General features: G+C 43.4%; 1 protein-coding gene across 2 annotated transcripts in view; it reads left to right on the plus strand.

Annotated features, from left to right (window-relative positions):
• The window catches only part of GNPTAB (N-acetylglucosamine-1-phosphate transferase alpha and beta subunits), a 58,712-nt gene that overhangs the window by 36,678 nt on the left and 2,244 nt on the right, over positions 1-19,790 (plus strand). For both annotated transcript variants that reach the window (XM_006084083.3, XM_023749867.1), the window contains exons 10-20: positions 56-226; positions 1,792-1,915; positions 2,993-3,196; positions 3,860-4,959; positions 5,677-5,876; positions 6,756-6,975; positions 8,446-8,559; positions 12,167-12,252; positions 12,501-12,599; positions 13,160-13,327; positions 16,950-17,040. In XM_006084083.3, coding sequence (XP_006084145.1) covers positions 56-226; positions 1,792-1,915; positions 2,993-3,196; positions 3,860-4,959; positions 5,677-5,876; positions 6,756-6,975; positions 8,446-8,559; positions 12,167-12,252; positions 12,501-12,599; positions 13,160-13,327; positions 16,950-17,040 — 2,577 coding nt within the window. The remainder of the gene's footprint in view (positions 1-55; positions 227-1,791; positions 1,916-2,992; positions 3,197-3,859; positions 4,960-5,676; positions 5,877-6,755; positions 6,976-8,445; positions 8,560-12,166; positions 12,253-12,500; positions 12,600-13,159; positions 13,328-16,949; positions 17,041-19,790) is intronic.

A 19,790-nucleotide genomic window follows, 5' to 3' on the forward strand; every position in this document is an offset into this window, starting at 1 on the left:
AAGAAAAACACCCTCTCATCCACCCTCTTTCTCTCTTGTATTTTTCTGTTCGAAGGATGTTTTTCGAAATTTGAGCCACTTGCCTACCTTTAGTTCACCAGCTATTGAAAGTCACATTCATCGCATCGAAGGGCTGTCCCAGAAGTTTATTTACCTGAATGACGATGTCATGTTTGGGAAGGATGTCTGGCCAGATGATTTTTATAGTCACTCCAAAGGTCAAAAGGTGGGTACCTAAGAGGAAGGGATTCCTGGCTCGGAAGTCACTTGGAAGTTATTAGCGGGAAATCAGGAATCAATATGTGTACAACTGTGTTCAGATTTGATCAAATAAGCATTTGATCAGGAGAGTTTACAGTTTTGGAGAAAGAAAACTACTGAAAGATTTTTAAGTCGCCATGTTAGAAGAAGGAAAAGGACTTGAGTTGATTGGAACTTTTAATTGATTGGTAGTTTTTCGCTTGCCTACATTCTCAGACACCCAGAACCCACTCTTTCCCCCGACCCTTTAAATGTTGTACTACAACAACAGCAGAAAAAGCAAAATCACCGTGAAACACAAAATCACGGTTACAATGTCAGCAGAATGACCAACATAGAAAATTAGCTCAATTTTCTGCTTAAAGGGGTGGGTGAAATTTCATCGAGGCCGGTCTCACTCTGGCTTTGAGAGGCAGGATGGAGAAGCGCAGACCAGGAGCCAGCTACTTATGGTCCTCAGCAATGACCTGACCTTTATGTTTCCTGCCTGCCCAGTGGGGAAATAGGAATACCCGGGTAGCGTTGTTAGAAGGAGTCATTGATAAGCTGGAGACTTATCACCATAAGCTTGTGATGAACCCTGCAACTGTAAGTGCTAAGTGCACGAAGCTGCTTTTCCTGTTGCTGTTTGTGTCACTCCAGTGTGCTCACCGCCCTGTGCCCCTGCTCAGTGGCCTCCCCTGTGTTAGCTTGTACGGCTGCAGAGTTGAGCTGTGGCTTAACAGGGAAGACACACAAATCAGTGACTCCACGCAGTGACTTCCATGCCGGCAGGTGTGCCCGGCTGCTAAACAGTGGGTACACGGGAGGGTGAAATCAGACAGGAACAGGGAAGGATGCCTATCTGAATTGAGATGAACTTTGAAGAACAAGTCCAAGTTCACTAGATCCCCAACAGATGGAATGTGCAAAGGCTTGTAGACTGTCAAAGGGGAGCATGGTTTTGCAATGATTTTAGTTTGAGAAGTCACCGTGTACCATATCACACCTTGTGAAAGCAGGGGGGCTCCCAGCTCAGGTTGCTGGGCTGGTTAGTTTGCCACAGAACTTACGCTGGCAGAGAAGGATGTGTAGAGTTCATCTGCTTTTCTCAGCCACGATACAAGATTATGCACAGATACACTCAGGAGCTAGTGACAGTTGTCACGGAAAAGCAGTGGCTCGTGTGGAATACATTCCACCTACTTTGGCATGCACTTGTACTCCCAGTTAAGCCTGACCTGTTGCTATTTTATTTCAGAATATATTATAAGACCACGGTGTGAAAAACTGATCCGTGAGCTGAGTCCTTCTCTGCTTTCCTCATGTAATGAACAGAGTAAATGTGCTCAGTCAGTACCATCAGGAGAGCAGAACTGGGGAAATGCCTTCAGGTCCAGGCAAACTTAAAGCAAAATACCCCCCATGAATGCAGTCAGCCCGTGGGAAATATTAACCTTTTTCCAGAGGCTCAGTTTTGTTTTAAAGAATTCTAATTTGAGAAGGAAGACTGTCAGAAACTGTTCTATATTCTCTCTGGTTTTGTCATAGGTTTATTTGACATGGCCGGTACCCAACTGTGCTGAGGGCTGCCCAGGTTCCTGGATTAAAGACGGCTATTGTGACAAGGCTTGCAATAACTCGGCCTGTGACTGGGATGGTGGGGATTGCTCTGGTAAGGATGCGTTCGAGGGTAATTTGCTTCTGTTTATGGAAGGTTCTCATTCCTAATCGTTACTGAACATGCACCATGAAGTAACATTTTCATGTATTAAAATAACGAGTAATCCGTAGACTCTTTGGAGGTGATGACAGTTGTCCTGCTGTGACCCAGTTTATTCATATTATCCATTGTTGAGGGCATTTTCCCACATGGGCCCTGCACTTGCATAGGCCTTTTCTTATTATTGAAAATATGAAAACAGGGACTGCCCTTAATTATGTACATTCAAGAGCAAGAACAACTCTAACTGGTTCTCGTAGGAGCTCCTGGCTGGTGGCTTCCAACAGCAGTTGTCTTAGGTCGATGAATGAAAAAGAGATAAATGAAATAAAATGTCTTTTCTCCTCAGCATCTCTTCTCCTTAGACAGTTATATTTGGACTTGTTGATAATAATTTTTTTAGTTTTATTTATTGCCCTTCAGTGGACAAAGAATTTAAACTTATGAAACATTATCCATCTTAATTTCTTAGTCACCTAGGAAAGAGAGCTTGTATGCACAGATGGCACCCCGTATTCCATGTGGGGAAACAGATTTGGAAAAGTGTTAAGTATGGGAGGAAACAAAACCTCAAGTTGTGTTTCACTCGGATCTGTCAGAGGCACTTCTGAGAAATACGGTCAGCTGCAGGGAGAGAACACAAACGAGCAGAGAGGGCCCTGACAGGACATTCACACTTGACAATGAGGGCAGCACCTGTGTCAGGGCCTGTTCGGGCAGTTCTAACAGTCATTGTTTGGAAAACCTCTCCCTGTTCTCCTGCTCCTCCATCCACATCTATAGGTGCCCCCTTGAGACAGTTTGAGGTCCTTCCCGGTGGCACAGCTAGTAGGTGCCCAGCCCACTATGAGGTGATGTCCCCCTTTCAGTTTATTTTCTTCTTAGCTACATGAACTATTCTACTAAGGAAAGAGTGAACCCTTCCTGACTAAGACTCAGGCATCAATCTTGAAAACGCTGTGAAGAAATAAAGAGCTTTTTTCAACATTGTAAAACGAGCAAGATTCTGTTTTCCCCCTCCCTCTACAGGTAACAGTGGAGGGAGTCGCTACGGTGCCGGAGGCGGAGGAACCGGGAGCTTGGGAGCTGTCCAGCCCTGGCACTTTGGCGGAGGAATAAACAGTGTCTCTTACTGTAATCAAGGGTGTGCAAACTCCTGGCTCGCTGATAAGTTCTGTGACCAGGCCTGCAACGTCTTGTCCTGCGGGTTTGATGCTGGCGACTGTGGGCAAGGTATATGTATTGTCAAAATAATCTATTGAAAAAGAATAAGGGGATAAAAGTCCTTGGGCAGTAGAGAGCATTTCGGCTCATTGTTGTTATTTACAGTCATTATTCTCTGTGTCTCCTTTTCCCAGCCTTGCATCCATACTAGTTGTAAGTTAAAAGTAAGAGGACACAGATCTTTAGAGAACAGTAAATACTAAGGCTGCATCTTTTCCTGTGTTATTCCAGTGTCTTGTCTTTTTCACTAAGCTGATTCCCCTTAGTTGAAAATATATGGCGATGGCTTAATTTGGAAATAATAAAAGACATTTATTAAAGAAAGACAGTTTTGATACTGGATCTTGTTGATAGCTTATTAACAGAGGTTGTTTTTGCAGACAGTTGTATTTTTTCACATGGGCAAGAGATGGAAGTCGATCATTGGAACTTGCTGTCAGAATTGTGTCCTGTCTCGGTAGCGAGTCACACTCAGCAGCATTCCATGTCAATGACTGGCAGCTTCACAGTAAAGGAGCCCTATATCAGTAGCTCCTGTGTTAGAATTTCTGATTATTTTAAAGTCCATTTAGAGTCACTGTTAGAAAGTGAAAACTCAAAACTCTAATAATTAAAGGAAAAGGGAGGAAATGGCTAGCTTTTAAAAAGTCATTTTTGTGTTTTCTCCTCTAGATCATTTTCATGAATTATATAAAGTAACTCTTCTCCCAAACCAGACTCACTATGTTATCCCAAAAGGTGAATGCCTGCCTTATTTCAGCTTCGCAGAAATAGCCAAAAGGGGAATCGAAGGCGCCTACAGTGACAACCCCATAATTCGACACGCTTCCATAGCCAATAAGTGGAAAACCATCCACCTCATAATGCACAGTGGAATGAATGCAACTACAATACATTTTAATCTCACACTTCAAAGTAGGGACGACAAGGAGTTCAAAATCCAGATCTCAGTCGAGGTTGACACAAGAGAAGAACCGAAACTGAACTCCACCACCCAGAGGTCTTACCAGACATTGGTTAGCCCCGTAACACTTCTTCCAGAGGTGGAAATCCCATTTGAGGATATTCCCGAAGAAAAACGCTTCCCAAAGTTCAAGAGACACGATGTTAATACAACAGGGAGATCCCAAGAGGAGGTGAAAATTCCCCTGGTAAATATTTCGCTTCTTCCAAAAGAGGCCCAGTTGCGTCTCACTCACCTGGATTTGCAACTAGAACGTGGAGATATCACTATGAAGGGATACAACCTATCAAAGTCAGCCTTGCTTACATCGTTTCTGATGAACTCACAGGATGCTGGAGTAAAAATAAACCAGGCTGGCATCACAGAGGAAAGAAATGAGAGTGTGGCGGCCCCACTGGCGAAACGGGCTCACAGAAGCATCTGGCCAAACAGCTTAGGAGAGAGATTACAGAGGTCGACTTTCCCAGCAGAGACAATAAAAGTGAATGGCCACTACCAGCGTCGGACTCCACCCCAGGACTTGGGAACCAAAGCAAGCTTTCGATCTGAAAGTCGGACCCAAAAAGTGGGAGGTGGAAGTGTGTCCAAAGAAAAGCTCTCATCTCTGATTGTTCCACAGAAAAACCAGGTGCCCAGAGAAAAGAAAATCGTAGGGAAAGAACAAGAGGAAAACAGAATGGAGGACAATGCTGAAAATCACATAGGTGTTAATGAAGTATTGCCTGGAAGAAAGCTGCAACATTATACAGACAGTTACCCAGGCTTTTTGCCCTGGGAGAAAAAAAAGTATTTCCAAGATCTTCTTGATGTAAGTTACATCTAACCTTATTCCTTCCCGTGCTCAGGAACAATAAATAGGTGCTGAATAAATAAGTGCTGAATAATTGGTAGCTATTGTTATATGATAGTGCACCAGCCACTGAATTAAATGCTTTTTCTTACATGGTTTCATTTAATTATCTCAATAACCCTAACTGACAAGTGTCTCTGTTGAGGTGTGGGTAAGGTGTCCAAAGAGAAAACTCCGGGGAAAGGCATCCTTGAAGTATCCTGTGAGCTGACTTCTGAAGGGTGGGTCAGTGTTGATAGACCAAGAAAAATCCTGTGGTCTAGGCCGGACTGTGAACAAAGCACAGCCATGAGCGATGTCAGACTGGGAGACAGGAGGATGAAGAGGGAACTGCGTGGTACTCCTTTCATTGTATTCAGGAAGTATCTTGTACCTGGTGCAGTGGGCATTGAGTGAGGATAGAAGAGTTCTTGTCTAAGTTTATTTCCTCACTTTTTCCACACACACCCCTCCGTCCCCCTCTTCACCACACAACTGTGGTTCTCAAGCCAATGCAGGTGATACTTTCTCTGAAATCCAGTTTAGTCCTGCTCTTAGGGTCCTCATGTCATTTGCCCCTCATGGATCGTTAGTGACTAGTTACTAAGTTATATAAAAGGATGCCTTTATCTCTTGTTGGCCAAGTATGCTTTTGCACTAAACCTAATGCTGTATTATGTGGAATTCTCTTTTTAGGAAGAAGAGTCATTGAAGATGCAGTTGGCGTACTTTACTGACAGCAAACATACTGGGAGGCAACTGAAAGACACATTTGCAGATTCCCTCCGATATGTAAATAAAATTCTAAACAGCAAGTTTGGATTCACATCTAGGAAAGTCCCTGCACACATGCCTCACATGATCGACCGAATAGTTATGCAAGAACTGCAGGACATGTAAGTCTGGCTTGTGTTTGGGTTGCTTGCATGTGCTCAGAGCCACAGCTGCTGGAAATTTATGTCTTTATCCTTTGCAGCAGCAGGGATGGACCTGGAGAGTATCATGCTAAGTGAAATAAGCCAGTCAGAGAAAGACAAGTCCCATATGATTTCACTCATATGTGGAATCTAATGAACAAGATAAATTAACAAAATAGAAACAAACTCGTAGATACAGAATACAGACTGACAGCTGTCAGAGGGGAGGGGGGTTTCAGGGCTGGGTGAAAAAGGTGAAGAGATTAAGAAAAATAAAAAAAAATAAAAACCAACTCGTAGACACAGACAACAGTATGATTACTAGAGGGAAAAGGGGGATGAGGGTGGTAGAAGAGGGTAAAGGGCAGATAAATGGTGGTGGAAGGAGATTTGACTTGGGGTGGGGAATACACAATACAATATATATATAGATGATGTATTACAGAATGTACACCTGAAACCTGTTTAATTTTATTAACCAATATCACCTCAATAAATTCAATAAAAATAAATACCAAAAACGGAAAAAGAAATTTACATCTGTGCTCTAATGCAGTGGTTCTCAACCTTCTGGCCCTTTAAATACAGTTCCTCATGTTGTGACCCAACCATAAAATTATTTTCGTTGCTACTTCATAACTGTAATGTTGCTACTGTTATGAATCGTAATGTAAATATCTGATATGCAGGATGGTCTTAGGCGACCCCCGTGAAAGGGTCATTCGACCGCCAAAGGGGTCGCGACCCACAGGTTGAGAACCGCTGCTAATGGAAAGGAAAGAGACGCTAACTCTACAAATGTTAGGTATTTTTTTATATTTTAAATATCCCGAGTTCATATGTGTTATATTTGTACAGGTTCCCTGAAGAATTTGACAAGACATCATTTCACAAAGTGCGCCACTCTGAGGATATGCAGTTTGCTTTTTCTTATTTTTACTACCTCATGAGTGCAGTTCAGCCGCTGAATATATCTCAAGTTTTTGATGAAGTTGATACCGACCAATCTGGTGTCTTATCTGACAGAGAAATCCGAACACTGGCTACCAGAATTCATGACCTGCCTTTGAGTTTGCAGGTGTTGTATTTTTCCCCCTATGCTTTGCAGCAGTTTTAAATGAAACTTTTAATTTTGATACTTCCTCTTTTCCCCCTACATATTTCAGTGTAATGCAAGTAAGAGTAATTCTTAACACTCCGGTGTGGGGTGAATTTCCCGCCAGAATATAAGATGGCTCTGTCTTTTGGTTTTGTTCCATCCACCAAAAGGGTGGATTACAAACAAATATTTGGTAATACGCAGTTACAATCGGCCCGAGTTTACACGTTTCCCGCACTCCACCGCAAATCTATATGAACCGAGTTAAAGACGGCTCCCGCGGAGTACGCGCAATTCACGCGAGCCGACTTAACTCGTTTCCCCCACTCCAAGTGTTAATAGTTAATGAGGGTATTCGACAACTAGTTCATTTTTAGTACCAGAATGAAAACCAAATTTGAAGTTCATATTTTCTGAGATTCCTTCTTTTAGGCTTGCAGTGGGGATTGCCATTGTATTGTCTGGAGAAGAGCCAGACCACATCTGCCGAGTTCTTGTCCCAGCATCAAGAAGGGTTCAGGAATCTGGAGAAGGCTGTGCGTAGATGTTAAATAAGAGGAGTCCAGAGACGAAATATAATTTTGAAAGGCATTTGGGGGTCAGAGGAGCTTAGCTAAAGGAGCTAAGTTCTAAGGTCTTAAATCTAAGGTCTTAGGTTCTCTCTATCCCCAGGACCCATGCTTTTTATTAACAACTTGTCCTGAGGCGAGGCAGAGATATACACTTCAAAGGGTCAGGGTTTCTACAGAGTCCATTGTCAGAATGGGGGAATTAGCCTACGACTGTTCAGGTATTTGGCGTTCAGGTATTTGGCCAGTAGGAGGCAATAACATGTAGATTAAGATGCCTTTTAGCTGTCTGGCAGCCAAGCAATAATCCCTTTTCAGATTTGGGGAAATGCCTTCAGCCATTCCCAACAGATGACTACATGTGTGACTCAACCCTGTTGAGTCCCCAAGTCTCATCAACCTTTTGATGGAACTCTTGAAATTATGACATGCTTGAATTGGTCTCCGGCACACATCTGCATGTAAGGTTCTGGGACAGGTTCACTCAGGGGCTTCAGGTGTGGCCGACTGGATACCGGCCAGGCCCGTGGTACAGCAGCCCCTCTGCCGTGGCCTCTCCAGTCCCAGGAGTAGGACGCTCACTAATGGAGAGGGCCAAGATGAATCTAACTGCAGGACATCTGTCTGGTGATCCCCTGGCCCATCTTGTGTAAAATGGTGCCTCACGGTTCAGGATGTTTTACTTTGAAACAAAGATGAAATATTCGTGTTCGTATTGTCTCATTCTGCTCTCTTTACCTTAAGAACCATATAGTCAAACTGTCTTTAAAGATAGCATTTAAAAAAATTTTGGAGATGTTTATGTAGTTTTTCTATTTAAAGCTACAATCATTACTTGTAATGTACCTAGAAAGTTTATTCTTTTATTTTGCTTTGTTAGGATTTAACAGGTCTGGAACACATGTTAATAAATTGCTCAAAAATGCTCCCTGCTAATATCACTCAGCTAAGCAACATTCCACCAACTCAGGAAGCATACTATGACCCCAATCTGGTAAGTGGCGTGAATTCTTTTATGTAAATCAGAAAGTATATCTTTATCGGGTGTTATTTACTAGTACACCAATTCTGTATGGCATTTCAAAAACTAGAAGCGGACTCTATGTGTATTTATCTTTGGTGGAAAGTAGTAGCACAGATAATCCAGAATATTTTATATCTTGCCTTGGAATATCTTTTCTTCTCCTTAATGGAATTTAAGCTAATATTAGGATTAGTTGTTTATATTCTATAAGCAGACTCCTATTCACTAAGGATGGCAGAAGATAGCCCCAAAGTATTCTCATTGGCTTGGGAGAACAGTCTGAAGGTTAAACATTAACCAAGGAAATATTCATCAAGTAGAATACAATCTTTCATCAAAGCTAAGTGGCTTTGAGTGGGAGTTGGGGGGGAGGCAATGGGGCGATAAGGATACATATGTAATACCTTAATCAATAAAGAAAAAAAAAGCTAAGTAGCTTTGATGTTGGCCCTTTCTTGCTCTTACCAGTAGGAATGTGGAAGATTCACACACAATGATATTGGAATGCCACTTGGTTGAAATGATTGGAATTCTCTGTTGTTTGTAAGATGCATCTCATTTTCAGAGAAGTGGGAGAAAATGTGCATTTAGAATCAAGGGAAAGGGGTTTAATATAGTTATTAATGTGATGCTTACAGATATTTACTGCTGTATGGAAAAATGTTTACAAAATAAAATTATGTGGGGGAAAATAGGTAGCACCATGTACACAGTATGATTTAAACTATAGAAAAGTCCCAAATATCTTTACACACACACACACACACCCCACAAAAAGTAATGGAAATGATAATAGGTTAAATCATGGGTGTTTTAATTTCCTTTTTTCATACTTATATTTTCTATAATTAGCTTTCAATTTCATAATTAGAATAAAATGTTATTTTAAACAATTTACTATCTTGCAAAAGTTCAAGCCATATATAAATATTTATACCTAGCTGCAGATAAGCATTTTTAGATGAATATAGAGAACATTAATAAATCAGTTAAAAATCTGATTCCTGACAGAAGGAAATCATTCATTTAGCAATCCTTGTGCACGTCAGACACTATGCTCCTCACTCCTTGTGCAGGCCAGACACTGTGCTCCTCACTCCTTGTGCACACCAGATACTGTGCTCCTCACTCCTTGTGCACGCTAGACACTGTGCTTCCCATCCTTGTGCATGTCAGACACTGTGCTCCTCACTCCTTGTGCACGCCAGACACTGTGCTCCTCACTCCTTGTGCACGCCAGACACTGTGCTCCTCACTCCTTGTGCACACCAGACACTGTGCTCCTCACTCCTTGTGCACACCAGATACTGTGCTCCTCCTTGTGCACACCAGACACTATGCTCCTCACTCCTTGTGCACGCCAGACTCTGTGCTCCTCACTCCTTGTGCACGCCAGACACTGTGCTCCTCACTCCTTGTGCACGCCAGACACTGTGCTCCTCACTCCTTGTGCACACCAGACACTGTGCTCCTCACTCCTTGTGCACGCCAGGCACTGTGCTCCTCACTCCTTGGGCACACCAGACACTGTGCTCCTCACTCCTTGTGCACGCCAGACACTGTGCTCCTCACTCCTTGTGCACGCCAGGCACTGTGCTCCTCACTCCTTGGGCACACCAGACACTGTGCTCCTCCTTGTGCACACCAGACACTGTGCTCCTCACTTCTTGTGCACACCAGATACTGTTCTCCTCCTTGTGCACACCAGACACTGTGCTCCTCCTTGTGCACACCAGACACTGTGCTCCTCACTTCTTGTGCACACCAGATACTGTTCTCCTCCTTGTGCACACCAGACACTGTGCTCCTCACTTCTTGTGCACACCAGATACTGTTCTCCTCCTTGTGCACACCAGACACTGTGCTCCTCACTCCTTGTGCACGCCAGACACTGTGCTCCTCACTCCTTGTGCACGCCAGACACTGTGCTCCTCCTTGTGCACACCAGACACTGTGCTCCTCACTTCTTGTGCACGCCAGACACTGTGCTCCTCCTTGTGCACACCAGACACTGTGCTCCTCACTCCTTGTGCACGCCAGATACTGTTCTCCTCCTTGTGCACGCCAGACACTGTGCTCCTCCTTGTGCACACCAGACACTGTGCTCCTCCTTGTACACACCAGACACTGTGCTCCTCACTCCTTGTGCACGCCAGACACTGTGCTCCTCACTCCATGTGCACACCAGACACTGTGCTCCTCACTCCTTGTGCACGCCAGACACTGTGTTCCTCACTCCTTGTGCACACCAGACACTGTGCTCCTCACTACTTGTGCATGCCAATCACTGTGCTCCTCACTCCTTGTGCACGCCAGACACTGTGCTCCTCCTTGTGCACGCCAGACACTGTGCTCCTCCTTGTGCACACCAGACACTGTGCTCCTCACAACACTGTGCTCCTCACTCCTTGTGCATGCCAGACACTGTGCTCCTCACAACACTGTGCTCCTCACTCCTTGTGCACACCAGACACTGTGCTCCTCACAACACTGTGCTCCTCACTCCTTGTGCACACCAGACACTGTGCTCCTCACTCCTTGTGCACACCAGACACTGTGCTCCTCCTTGTGCACGCCGGACACTGTGCTCCTCACTCCTGTTCAGGCATGAGCAGTAGCTGTGGTGAGACAGGTCAGCAAGGAACTATGGGAATCCAGAGACAAACTATAGGTATTGCCAATCATGCTTTGGTTAGCAGGGGTGAGGAACAGACGGTCTGGCCCGAGTTGCCATATAAGGCCCGTTAAAGCATTTGGTCTACCCCTGCCAAGGCATTATGAGTGAGTTAATTAAATGTTTGGTCAAATATAGCAGGCTAATTTTTTAAATATATATTTTATTGATTTTTTACAGAGAGGAAGGGAGAGGGATAGAGAGTTAGAAACATCGATGTGAGAGAAACACCGATGAGCTGCCTCCTGCACACCACCCCCTACTGGGGATGTGCGCGCAACCAAGGTACATGCTCTTGACTGGAATCGAACCTGGGACCCTTCAGTCCGCAGGCCAACGCTCTATCCACTGAGCCAAACTGGTTAGGGCAAGCAGGCTAATTTTTAAGTTGATAATTTTGTGTGGCCCGAGAATGATGTTTGTTATAAATATCCAAATGTCCCTTGACAGAAAAAAAGGTTCCCCACCTCTGGTTAGCACAGGGGTGGGCAAACTTTTTGACTCGAGGGCCACAATGGGTTCTTAAACTGGACCGGAGGGCCGGAACAAAAGCATGGATGGAGTGTTTGTGTGAACTAATATAAATTCAAAGTAAACATCATTACATGAAAGGGTACGGTCTTTTTTTTTTTAGTTTTATTCATTTCAAACGGGCCGTAGTTTGCCCACGGCTGGGTTAGCATATGACATGGGTTAGTATACAGATATGTGCCACATAAAATTTTATTTATACATTAGGCAATTTGCCTGCTGGCCATAGTGTGCCAATTTGATTGTTGAAAATATTCATCCTGATTGCTGAGTCTTTTGGTGCCCTCTTAAATTTTGCACCCAAGCTGAATGCGTCACTTGCCTCACCCTAGTCTTGGCCCCTATTGTAATTAATGTCTGTCTTTCTCACAGCCACCCGTCACTAAGAGTCTGTTAACCAGCTGTAAACCAGTAACTGATAAAATCCACAAAACGTATAAGGACAAAAACAAATATAGGTAAGTAGACATATAATATTCTCTTTGTTTAGTTTAAAAATAATTAAGAGTCTAGTATTTTCATCATTTTACAATGGCTTATTAAGCATTCTTTTTTAACATTTATGTGAGATTGTTTTCTTTAGTAACAGTGAAAGATTAACTCATTCTGAGGATGCTGAATCTGTTAAAGTTTTATAAAATGTTTTCCTTATTGAAAATCTGTCATATCCACATAAATATTTATACTCTTTATGTTTGATAATTAGGTTTGAAATCATGGGAGAAGAAGAAATTGCTTTTAAAATGATTCGTACCAATGTTTCTCATGTGGTTGGCCAATTGGATGATATAAGAAAAAACCCTAGGTACTGCTTTTTTTTAATTAATAAACTTTTAAAATATATTTTATTGGATTTATTGGGATAACATTGGTTAATAAAATTATATAGGTTTCAAGTGTACAATTCTATAATACATCATCTGTGTAGTATATTTTGTGTTTATCACCCAAAGTCTAGTCTTCTTTCATCACCATTTATGCCCCCTTTATCCTCTTCTATCTGCCCCTACCTCCTTTCCCTCTGGTCATCACCATGCTGTTGTCTGTTAACAAAATGATCGAGTTAGTAAACTGTATTTATTGAACACTTAATTGGGGACATGCTAAGTGGAAATCATTAATTTTATTCCATAGTTAGAAGGCACTTTTCAAGATTATCTTTCCTAGTTCTGTTATACAGGTGAGGAATATCCAAAGAAAAAATGTATTAAACATTATTGCCTCAGATAACCTTATCAGTAAATAAAACATCAGTCTTGGGGCATAAATCTATTTAAAATATATTTGGAATCCACATTTTCTTGTTTTGTGAGGTCAGAATCATCCTTATGATAATCAGTAACCCTGGGTCGCTATTATTTTCAGGAAGTTTGTTTGCCTGAATGACAACATTGACCATAATCATAAAGATGCCCAGACAGTGAAAGCTGTGCTCAGGGACTTCTATGAATCTATGTTCCCTGTACCATCCCAGTTTGAACTGCCAAGAGAGTATCGGAACCGTTTTCTTCATATGCATGAACTGCAGGAATGGTAAGTGCTCATGGTTCATACATGTATGTGTGTATTTTTTGTTTCAGAGTGATGAAATGTCTTTTTATTAACATACTAGTAGCCCTGCACACAAATCTGTGGGCCAGTAGGTCGCTGCTGCCCTCCTGTAGCTCTCTGCCCACTGCCCCGCCCCCCCATAGCTTGCTGCCTTGCCCCCTCCTGTAGCTCTCCGCAGCCTGCTTGTACAGTGGGGCCTTGACTTAACGACTGCCCCGACTAATGAGTTTTTCGAGATACGAGCTGTCTCTCGGCCGATTTTTTGCTTTGAGTTGCGAGCTAAAATTCCGGTTACCAGCCAGCTTCAGATACCCCACCGTTAGTTGGCGCAGCGAACGTCACAGTGAATGCCACAACATCAGCCCAGCATCACGTGTCTCACTCGTTCACTTTAATGATTTGACATATGAGTAATTTGAGTTACGAGTTCGGTCACGGAACGAATTAAACTCGTAAGTCAAGGCCCCACTGTACCTCTCTGGCCCACCTTCCTGCTGATCCGTGATCTGGTCATGACGCGCTTGGTCATTACACCTCAGGGTGTAATGGCTAATTAGCATATTCCTCTCATTATTTAGGATACTTTTATTAATTTCAGAGAGGAAGAGAGACGGGGAGAGAGAGAGAAACATCAATGGTGAGAGGGAATCATTGATTGGCTGCCTCCTGCACACCCCACACAGGGGATTGAGCCTGCAACCTGGGCATGTGCCCTGATCGGGGATTGAACCATGACCTCCTGGTTCATAGGTTGACGCTCAACCACTGAGCCATGCTGGCTGGGTTGAAATTTCTTTAATGTGGTGTTTGCTCTATTGTTTCTTTGTAAGATACACTGTAGTTTTTATTGAGCTTAATCGTTGAAATATATCTTTTACTGAGCTCACTGGAGGAGCACATCTGCTGAGCCTTAGTCATTGTCAGCTGCCATCAGAGTAGCTGCCCTGTTTCTTCTTTTTTTTTGCCCTATTTCTTGAGCACCTACCATATGGCAGACACTGTGCTGGCAATATATTTCCTCTGCTCTTTACAACTAAAGGAACCGTTATTGCCACGTTACAGAGGCCCCTTACCTGCCCCACCCCCACACCAGGTACTAAGAATACAAAGGCACAAATGTCCAAAAGAGTGCTTTGGAGAGATTGTGAAGGGTTGTGTCTGAATTAGACTTTTTTTCTTTAGGGACTGGGACTCCCCAAGAGAGGTTTTTTTAGATGTTTGTCCTGATCAGACTTCATGATTTGGAAAGATAACTAATAGTAGTGAAATGGTGGTACTGGTGAGGAAGTTGTTTGGAGTGAGGTAATGTTATCTGGAAACCCCTGGCAGGGAGACAAGTAATAGCATTTCAGTTGTCCTGAAATAGACAGTCAAGGTGTGAACACAGCCGAGGGAATAAAGAGAAAGCAGTAGACAGAATTGGGGGAGATTTTAGAGAGGAAATTATCAGAACTCTTGAGTGAGACAGATAGCATGTGTATTGCTAATATTTATATTATTTTTATTTTGATATGGAAAAGCTATTACTAAATAATGGGTCTTGTCTTCCAAAAATGGCTGGAATGGCTTCTCACCATTTTCACTTTCCTTTAGATGACAGGAGAAAGACCTTGGATGGGTTCAAGTATCAATTCCCCAAATCCAGTTTATGACTAAATTTACCTTCAGGGCTCAATTAAATAAGAAAGAAGTGGGCTTAAGAGTAGTTTGAGAGAGCTTGGATTTCTGTGTTGTACAAATGAGATGTATCAGGTGGAGGGTGTTCTTTGCAGCTCCCCAATCTGGGCTTCTTCTTCCTCATCCTGCTTCTGCATTTACCTTTCGCTTCATGACACTGTGCTCTTGAGTCCCCTGTCTCCTTTCCCTGGTTTCTTGATTGGCTTTCTTCCTGTCCCCCTTTGTCGGTCAAGCACTTTGTGCACCATACAGCAGTCTGTCTGGTGTGCTTGTCTCTGCTGGTAGACCATGGGCCCTCTTCAGGGGCAGAGACGGTGTCTTATTTGTGTCTGAGCCCCAGTGCCTCCCTAGCACATAGTAGGTGCTCAGTAGATGGTTGGCTGAGGGAAGCGTGGTTCACCTCCAGCTATTATAGGGTTCTCTGGTTGCTGGGGCAACTCATCAGCTGTGTTACAGCCTGTGGCTTCTTAGTGCTTTAAATTACACAGCTTCTGAATGACACTGTAGACATTAGAACTGACTGAGCTTGTTGTGATCAATAGACATAAGAAGTACAGCAGGAAATGAGTGGGAGAGAACACCATTATGAACATGTGACTTGAAGTAGAGTCATCTACTACCAGACAGTAGTAAACGAGAGTCTGGAACTCAGCATAGTGCCCGAATGTGGTAGTTATTAGCATATCTTCCAAGCTTTATATTAAGCATTTATTAAGCTTCATAATAAATTATTCATTTATTTCCAAATTACAGATGAGGTAACTATGCTATACTGCCTGTCTTTATCCCCAGTATCCTGCCTCTGAGTCCAATTGATTATACTCTCAGAATGTCTCTTCTGTTGCTAGTTTCTTTCCACTCTCACTGCCCCTCAATCCTTTTTCATGCCTTTGGTCATCTGCTCATGACATCATCCTTCAAATGATCACAGTTTGCACACACACACACACACACACACACACACACACCCTTTTATCCCCCTTTCCACTGGAGTATTACATCCAAACTCCATTACATGATTTTTCAGAACAGCTGAAGTCCGTGCCCACCTGCGTCCCCTGGCTGCTTTCAGTTCTGTGGGACTCAGTTACCCTCCTGCATTCAAGGCTTTAATGAAATGTCCCCATCTCTGAGATGCTTTCCTCATTTCTCTAAGTTTTTCTACAAGATTTTCCTTTGATAATACACATTTCTCTCCATCTTGTGTGATGGCTATTTGTCTGCATGTTGGTGACTTCCCGGGCTTATCAACACTTTAGAGCAGGAAATTCATCTTGTCCATCTCTCTGTAGCCACAGGAAGTATTTATTGAGCGACTGAATAAATGAATATGAATGAATAAATAAAAATGAATGAAAGTGTGTGTTTTTGTTTAAGTGCTAAAAGTAATTTTCTTTCTTTTTATTTTTTTCTTCCTTCCAAGTTCACAGACTGCTCTTTTTTTTTCTTTTTAAAATCCTCACTCGAGGATATTTTTCCATTAATTTTTAGAGATAGTGGAAAAGAGAGGAAAGACAGAGAGAAACATTGATGTGAGAGAAACACATCGATTGGTTGCCTTCTGCATGTGCCCTGACCAGGGCCAGGGAGGATCCTGCAACTGAGGTACGTGCCCTTGACCGGAATCAAACCTGGCACCCTTTTGTCTGCAGGTCGACACTTTATCCATCCGGTTGGTTAGGGCTAGAAGTAATTTTCTTCAGAAGTCCTCATCTCTGCCTGGATAACTTTTACTAATTCAAATATAATGAAAATCAGAACTCATGTTGGAAAAGTGTATTGTGTTAATAACATTTTAGAACTGCCTCCAGACAGTGTTTTTTGGTTTCCCATGGTTGTTTTTGCTAAACTGGTATATAAATAACTCTAAGTAATATAGTGAAGCCATGCACAAAACACATGATTGCTTTCTTCTCTCTCTGAACAGGAGAGCATACCGAGACAAATTGAAGTTTTGGACTCATTGTGTACTAGCAACATTGATTATGTTTACTATATTCTCGTTTTTTGCCGAACAGGTAAGTTTTATATCTTATGTGGGGATCAAACAGTATTTCTTGGTATATTAGTGTCTGATTCTTTTAGAAAATGATATAAAGTCACAAGAAAATTTAATTTATTCTATTGGTTTATAGCTAATATGTCAAGTATATTTCCTAATATGCAGGCATCAAACATAATGGCCTTTTATTCATTTACTAGAGGCCTGGTGCACAAAAATTTGTGCACTCGCGGGGGGTCCCTCAGCCCGGCCTATGCCCTCTTGCAGTCTGGGACCCCTCGGAGGATGTCCACCTGCTGGCGTAGGCCCGCTCCCTGGGGGATCGGTCCCAAGCTGGCAGTCAGACATCCCTCTGGCAGCCTGGCAGCCCTTGGGGAATGTCTACTTACCAGCAGGGAGCAGACCTAAGCTGCAGTCGGACATCCTTAGTGCTGCTGAGGAGGCAAGAGAGGCTCCTGCCACCACCGCTGTGCTGGCAGCCATCAGCCTGGCTTGTGGCTGAGCAGAGCTCCCCCTGTGGGAGCGCACAGACCACCAGGGAACAGCTCCTGCATTGAGCATCTGCCCCCTGGTGGTCAGTGTGTGTCATAGTGACCAGTCATTCCCAGTCTTTCTGCTGTTAGGGTCAATTTGCATATTACCCTTTTATTATATGGGATAGAGGCCTGGTGCACGGGTGGGGGACGGCTGGTTTGCCCTGAAGGGTGTCCCGGATCAGGGTGGGGGTCCCGCTGGGGTGTCTGGCCAGCCTGGGTTAGGGGCTGATGGCTGTTCGCAGGCTGGTCAATAAAAAGAAAAAAAGGAGAGGCTGGGAGCTTCCGTCGCTGGAGGGGCTTGGCCAGCCTGAAAATGGCCCTCAGACCCTCACCCAGACTGGCCAGGCACCTCAGTGGGGACCCTGACCCCATGGAGGTTTGGCCAGCCTGGGTGAGGGGCTGAGGGCCGTTTTCAGGCTGGCCAAGCCCCTCTAGCAAGAGAAGCTCCCAGCCTCTCTTTTTCTTTTTCTTTTTTTATTCTGGGATTTATTCACCTTCTGTAATTGAAACTTTGTTGCTTTGAGTGGAGCTCAGAGCTGGCCAGGGTGGGCGGGAGGGAAGCCTCCTGCTCGCTCCAGCTCCGTGGCCACAGTCGGCTGAAAGCAGGTATCTGGGGTTTATTTCCCTTCTATAATTGAAACTTTGTTGCTTTGAGTGAAGCTCAGAGCCGCCGCAGCAGCTTGGCTTCCTCCATCATTGGGGCAAGCAAGCCTCCTGCTTGCTCCAGCTCTGTGGCTGCTGGCCGCCATCTTGGTTGGGTTAATTTGCATATAGTCACTCTGATTGGCTGGTGGGCATGGCTTAAGGCATAGCGAAGGTATGGTCAATTTGCATGTTTGTCTTTTATTAGTGTAGATCTTTTAGATCCATTGCCAGTATTCTTTTTATCTGGACCTCAGTGGATTAACTTGCCGACTTTAAGCTAAAACTGAAATGCTCTAAGTATTTTTAACCAAAACCCAAGTAGAATTTTCATCTGGTATTGTTTTTGAAAATGGATCTCCAATTTATAACCTTTCTAAAAGTGACTGAAGTATCTTATCTTCATTTTTCCCAATTAAATTTCCTTTGAATTGCTAAGAGTTCTCCATGTAGGCACAGAACCTCCTTCAGGTGAGGGTCCAGGAGTAGAAGGGAGATTTCTGATGTAAAAAGAAAGGGACAAGGGAATCCTTATTTAGGCCACAGGTGTGAAATGCTCTGAAGAAAAGGGGCTGGAGAAGGAAGGGAATGGTGTCTGGACTGACCTGACTTGTGCAGGGCAAGTGAACCTGGTCTCAGCCTCCTTTCCAGGTGACTGTTGAGTGAAGTTCTTTTTAGCCGTCACTTATAGGAAACTTACACTGAATTTACTTACACTGAGACGGAGGAGGAGGTCGCAGTCCTGAGAGCTTTAGGATAAACAGCGCCTGGGCTTCCTGCCACAGAGGGAAGGAAATTCAGGAAATGGAGAATTGGACAGGAGAGCAGGGAGTATAAATCTTGTTCTTCATTTTTGTTGCCATTCTTCCTGACAGGTAACATCTTTTTTAAAAAATCTTAAAAGACTGCACCTGCTTCTAGAACAGGAGTCCAGTGAGGAAACTGTGAGCGTGCTGTGCTGGCCAGCGGTCAGGTTGGAGAGGGACCGTGGGTGAAAGGGCTCAGGTCTTTCATCCATGTCATTTATACCAGCAGAGAAAAGGGAACTAGAGAGGAGGAGGGAAAAGGGATGAGAGGAATGAGTCTCTTCTCTTCTTTACCTACTTGAATCAAATTCCTTAACCTGTACGGTGCTCACAAACAAACCAGCCAACCTTGCCTCTTCCTCTGCCCCAGAATCCCAGCTCATCATTCAAACCATGGACGTCTGTGCTTCTGTAAAGCTCTGCTTCCACCTCGACATGGGGGAGTAGACGGTAGAATTCCAAATTGAAACCATAAAAACACATTAATTTTTCTCATCAAGTGGTCAAGTTTCTATTTCGGATGTAACATGAATAAACTGTTTCGATGAGAAAGAAATATCCCAATTCTAAGCTAGTAAATTACAAATGAACTTTTTGCCTTGTAACCCATTCATAAATTAGGTATTACCTGTATTTTCAAATGATTGTTGCTCTGTTTAAGTATAGGGAGAAATGGTGATAGGATTTTATAATGTAGGGTGTTCTTTTTTTTTTAAGATTTATTGATTTTTGCCAGCACCGGTTTGGCTCAGTGGATAAAGCGTCAGCCTGCGAACTGAAAG

This window comes from Myotis lucifugus, unplaced genomic scaffold, assembly GCF_000147115.1.
Source record: "Myotis lucifugus unplaced genomic scaffold, Myoluc2.0 scaffold_10, whole genome shotgun sequence".
In the NCBI taxonomy this organism is placed as follows: Eukaryota; Metazoa; Chordata; class Mammalia; order Chiroptera; family Vespertilionidae; genus Myotis; species Myotis lucifugus.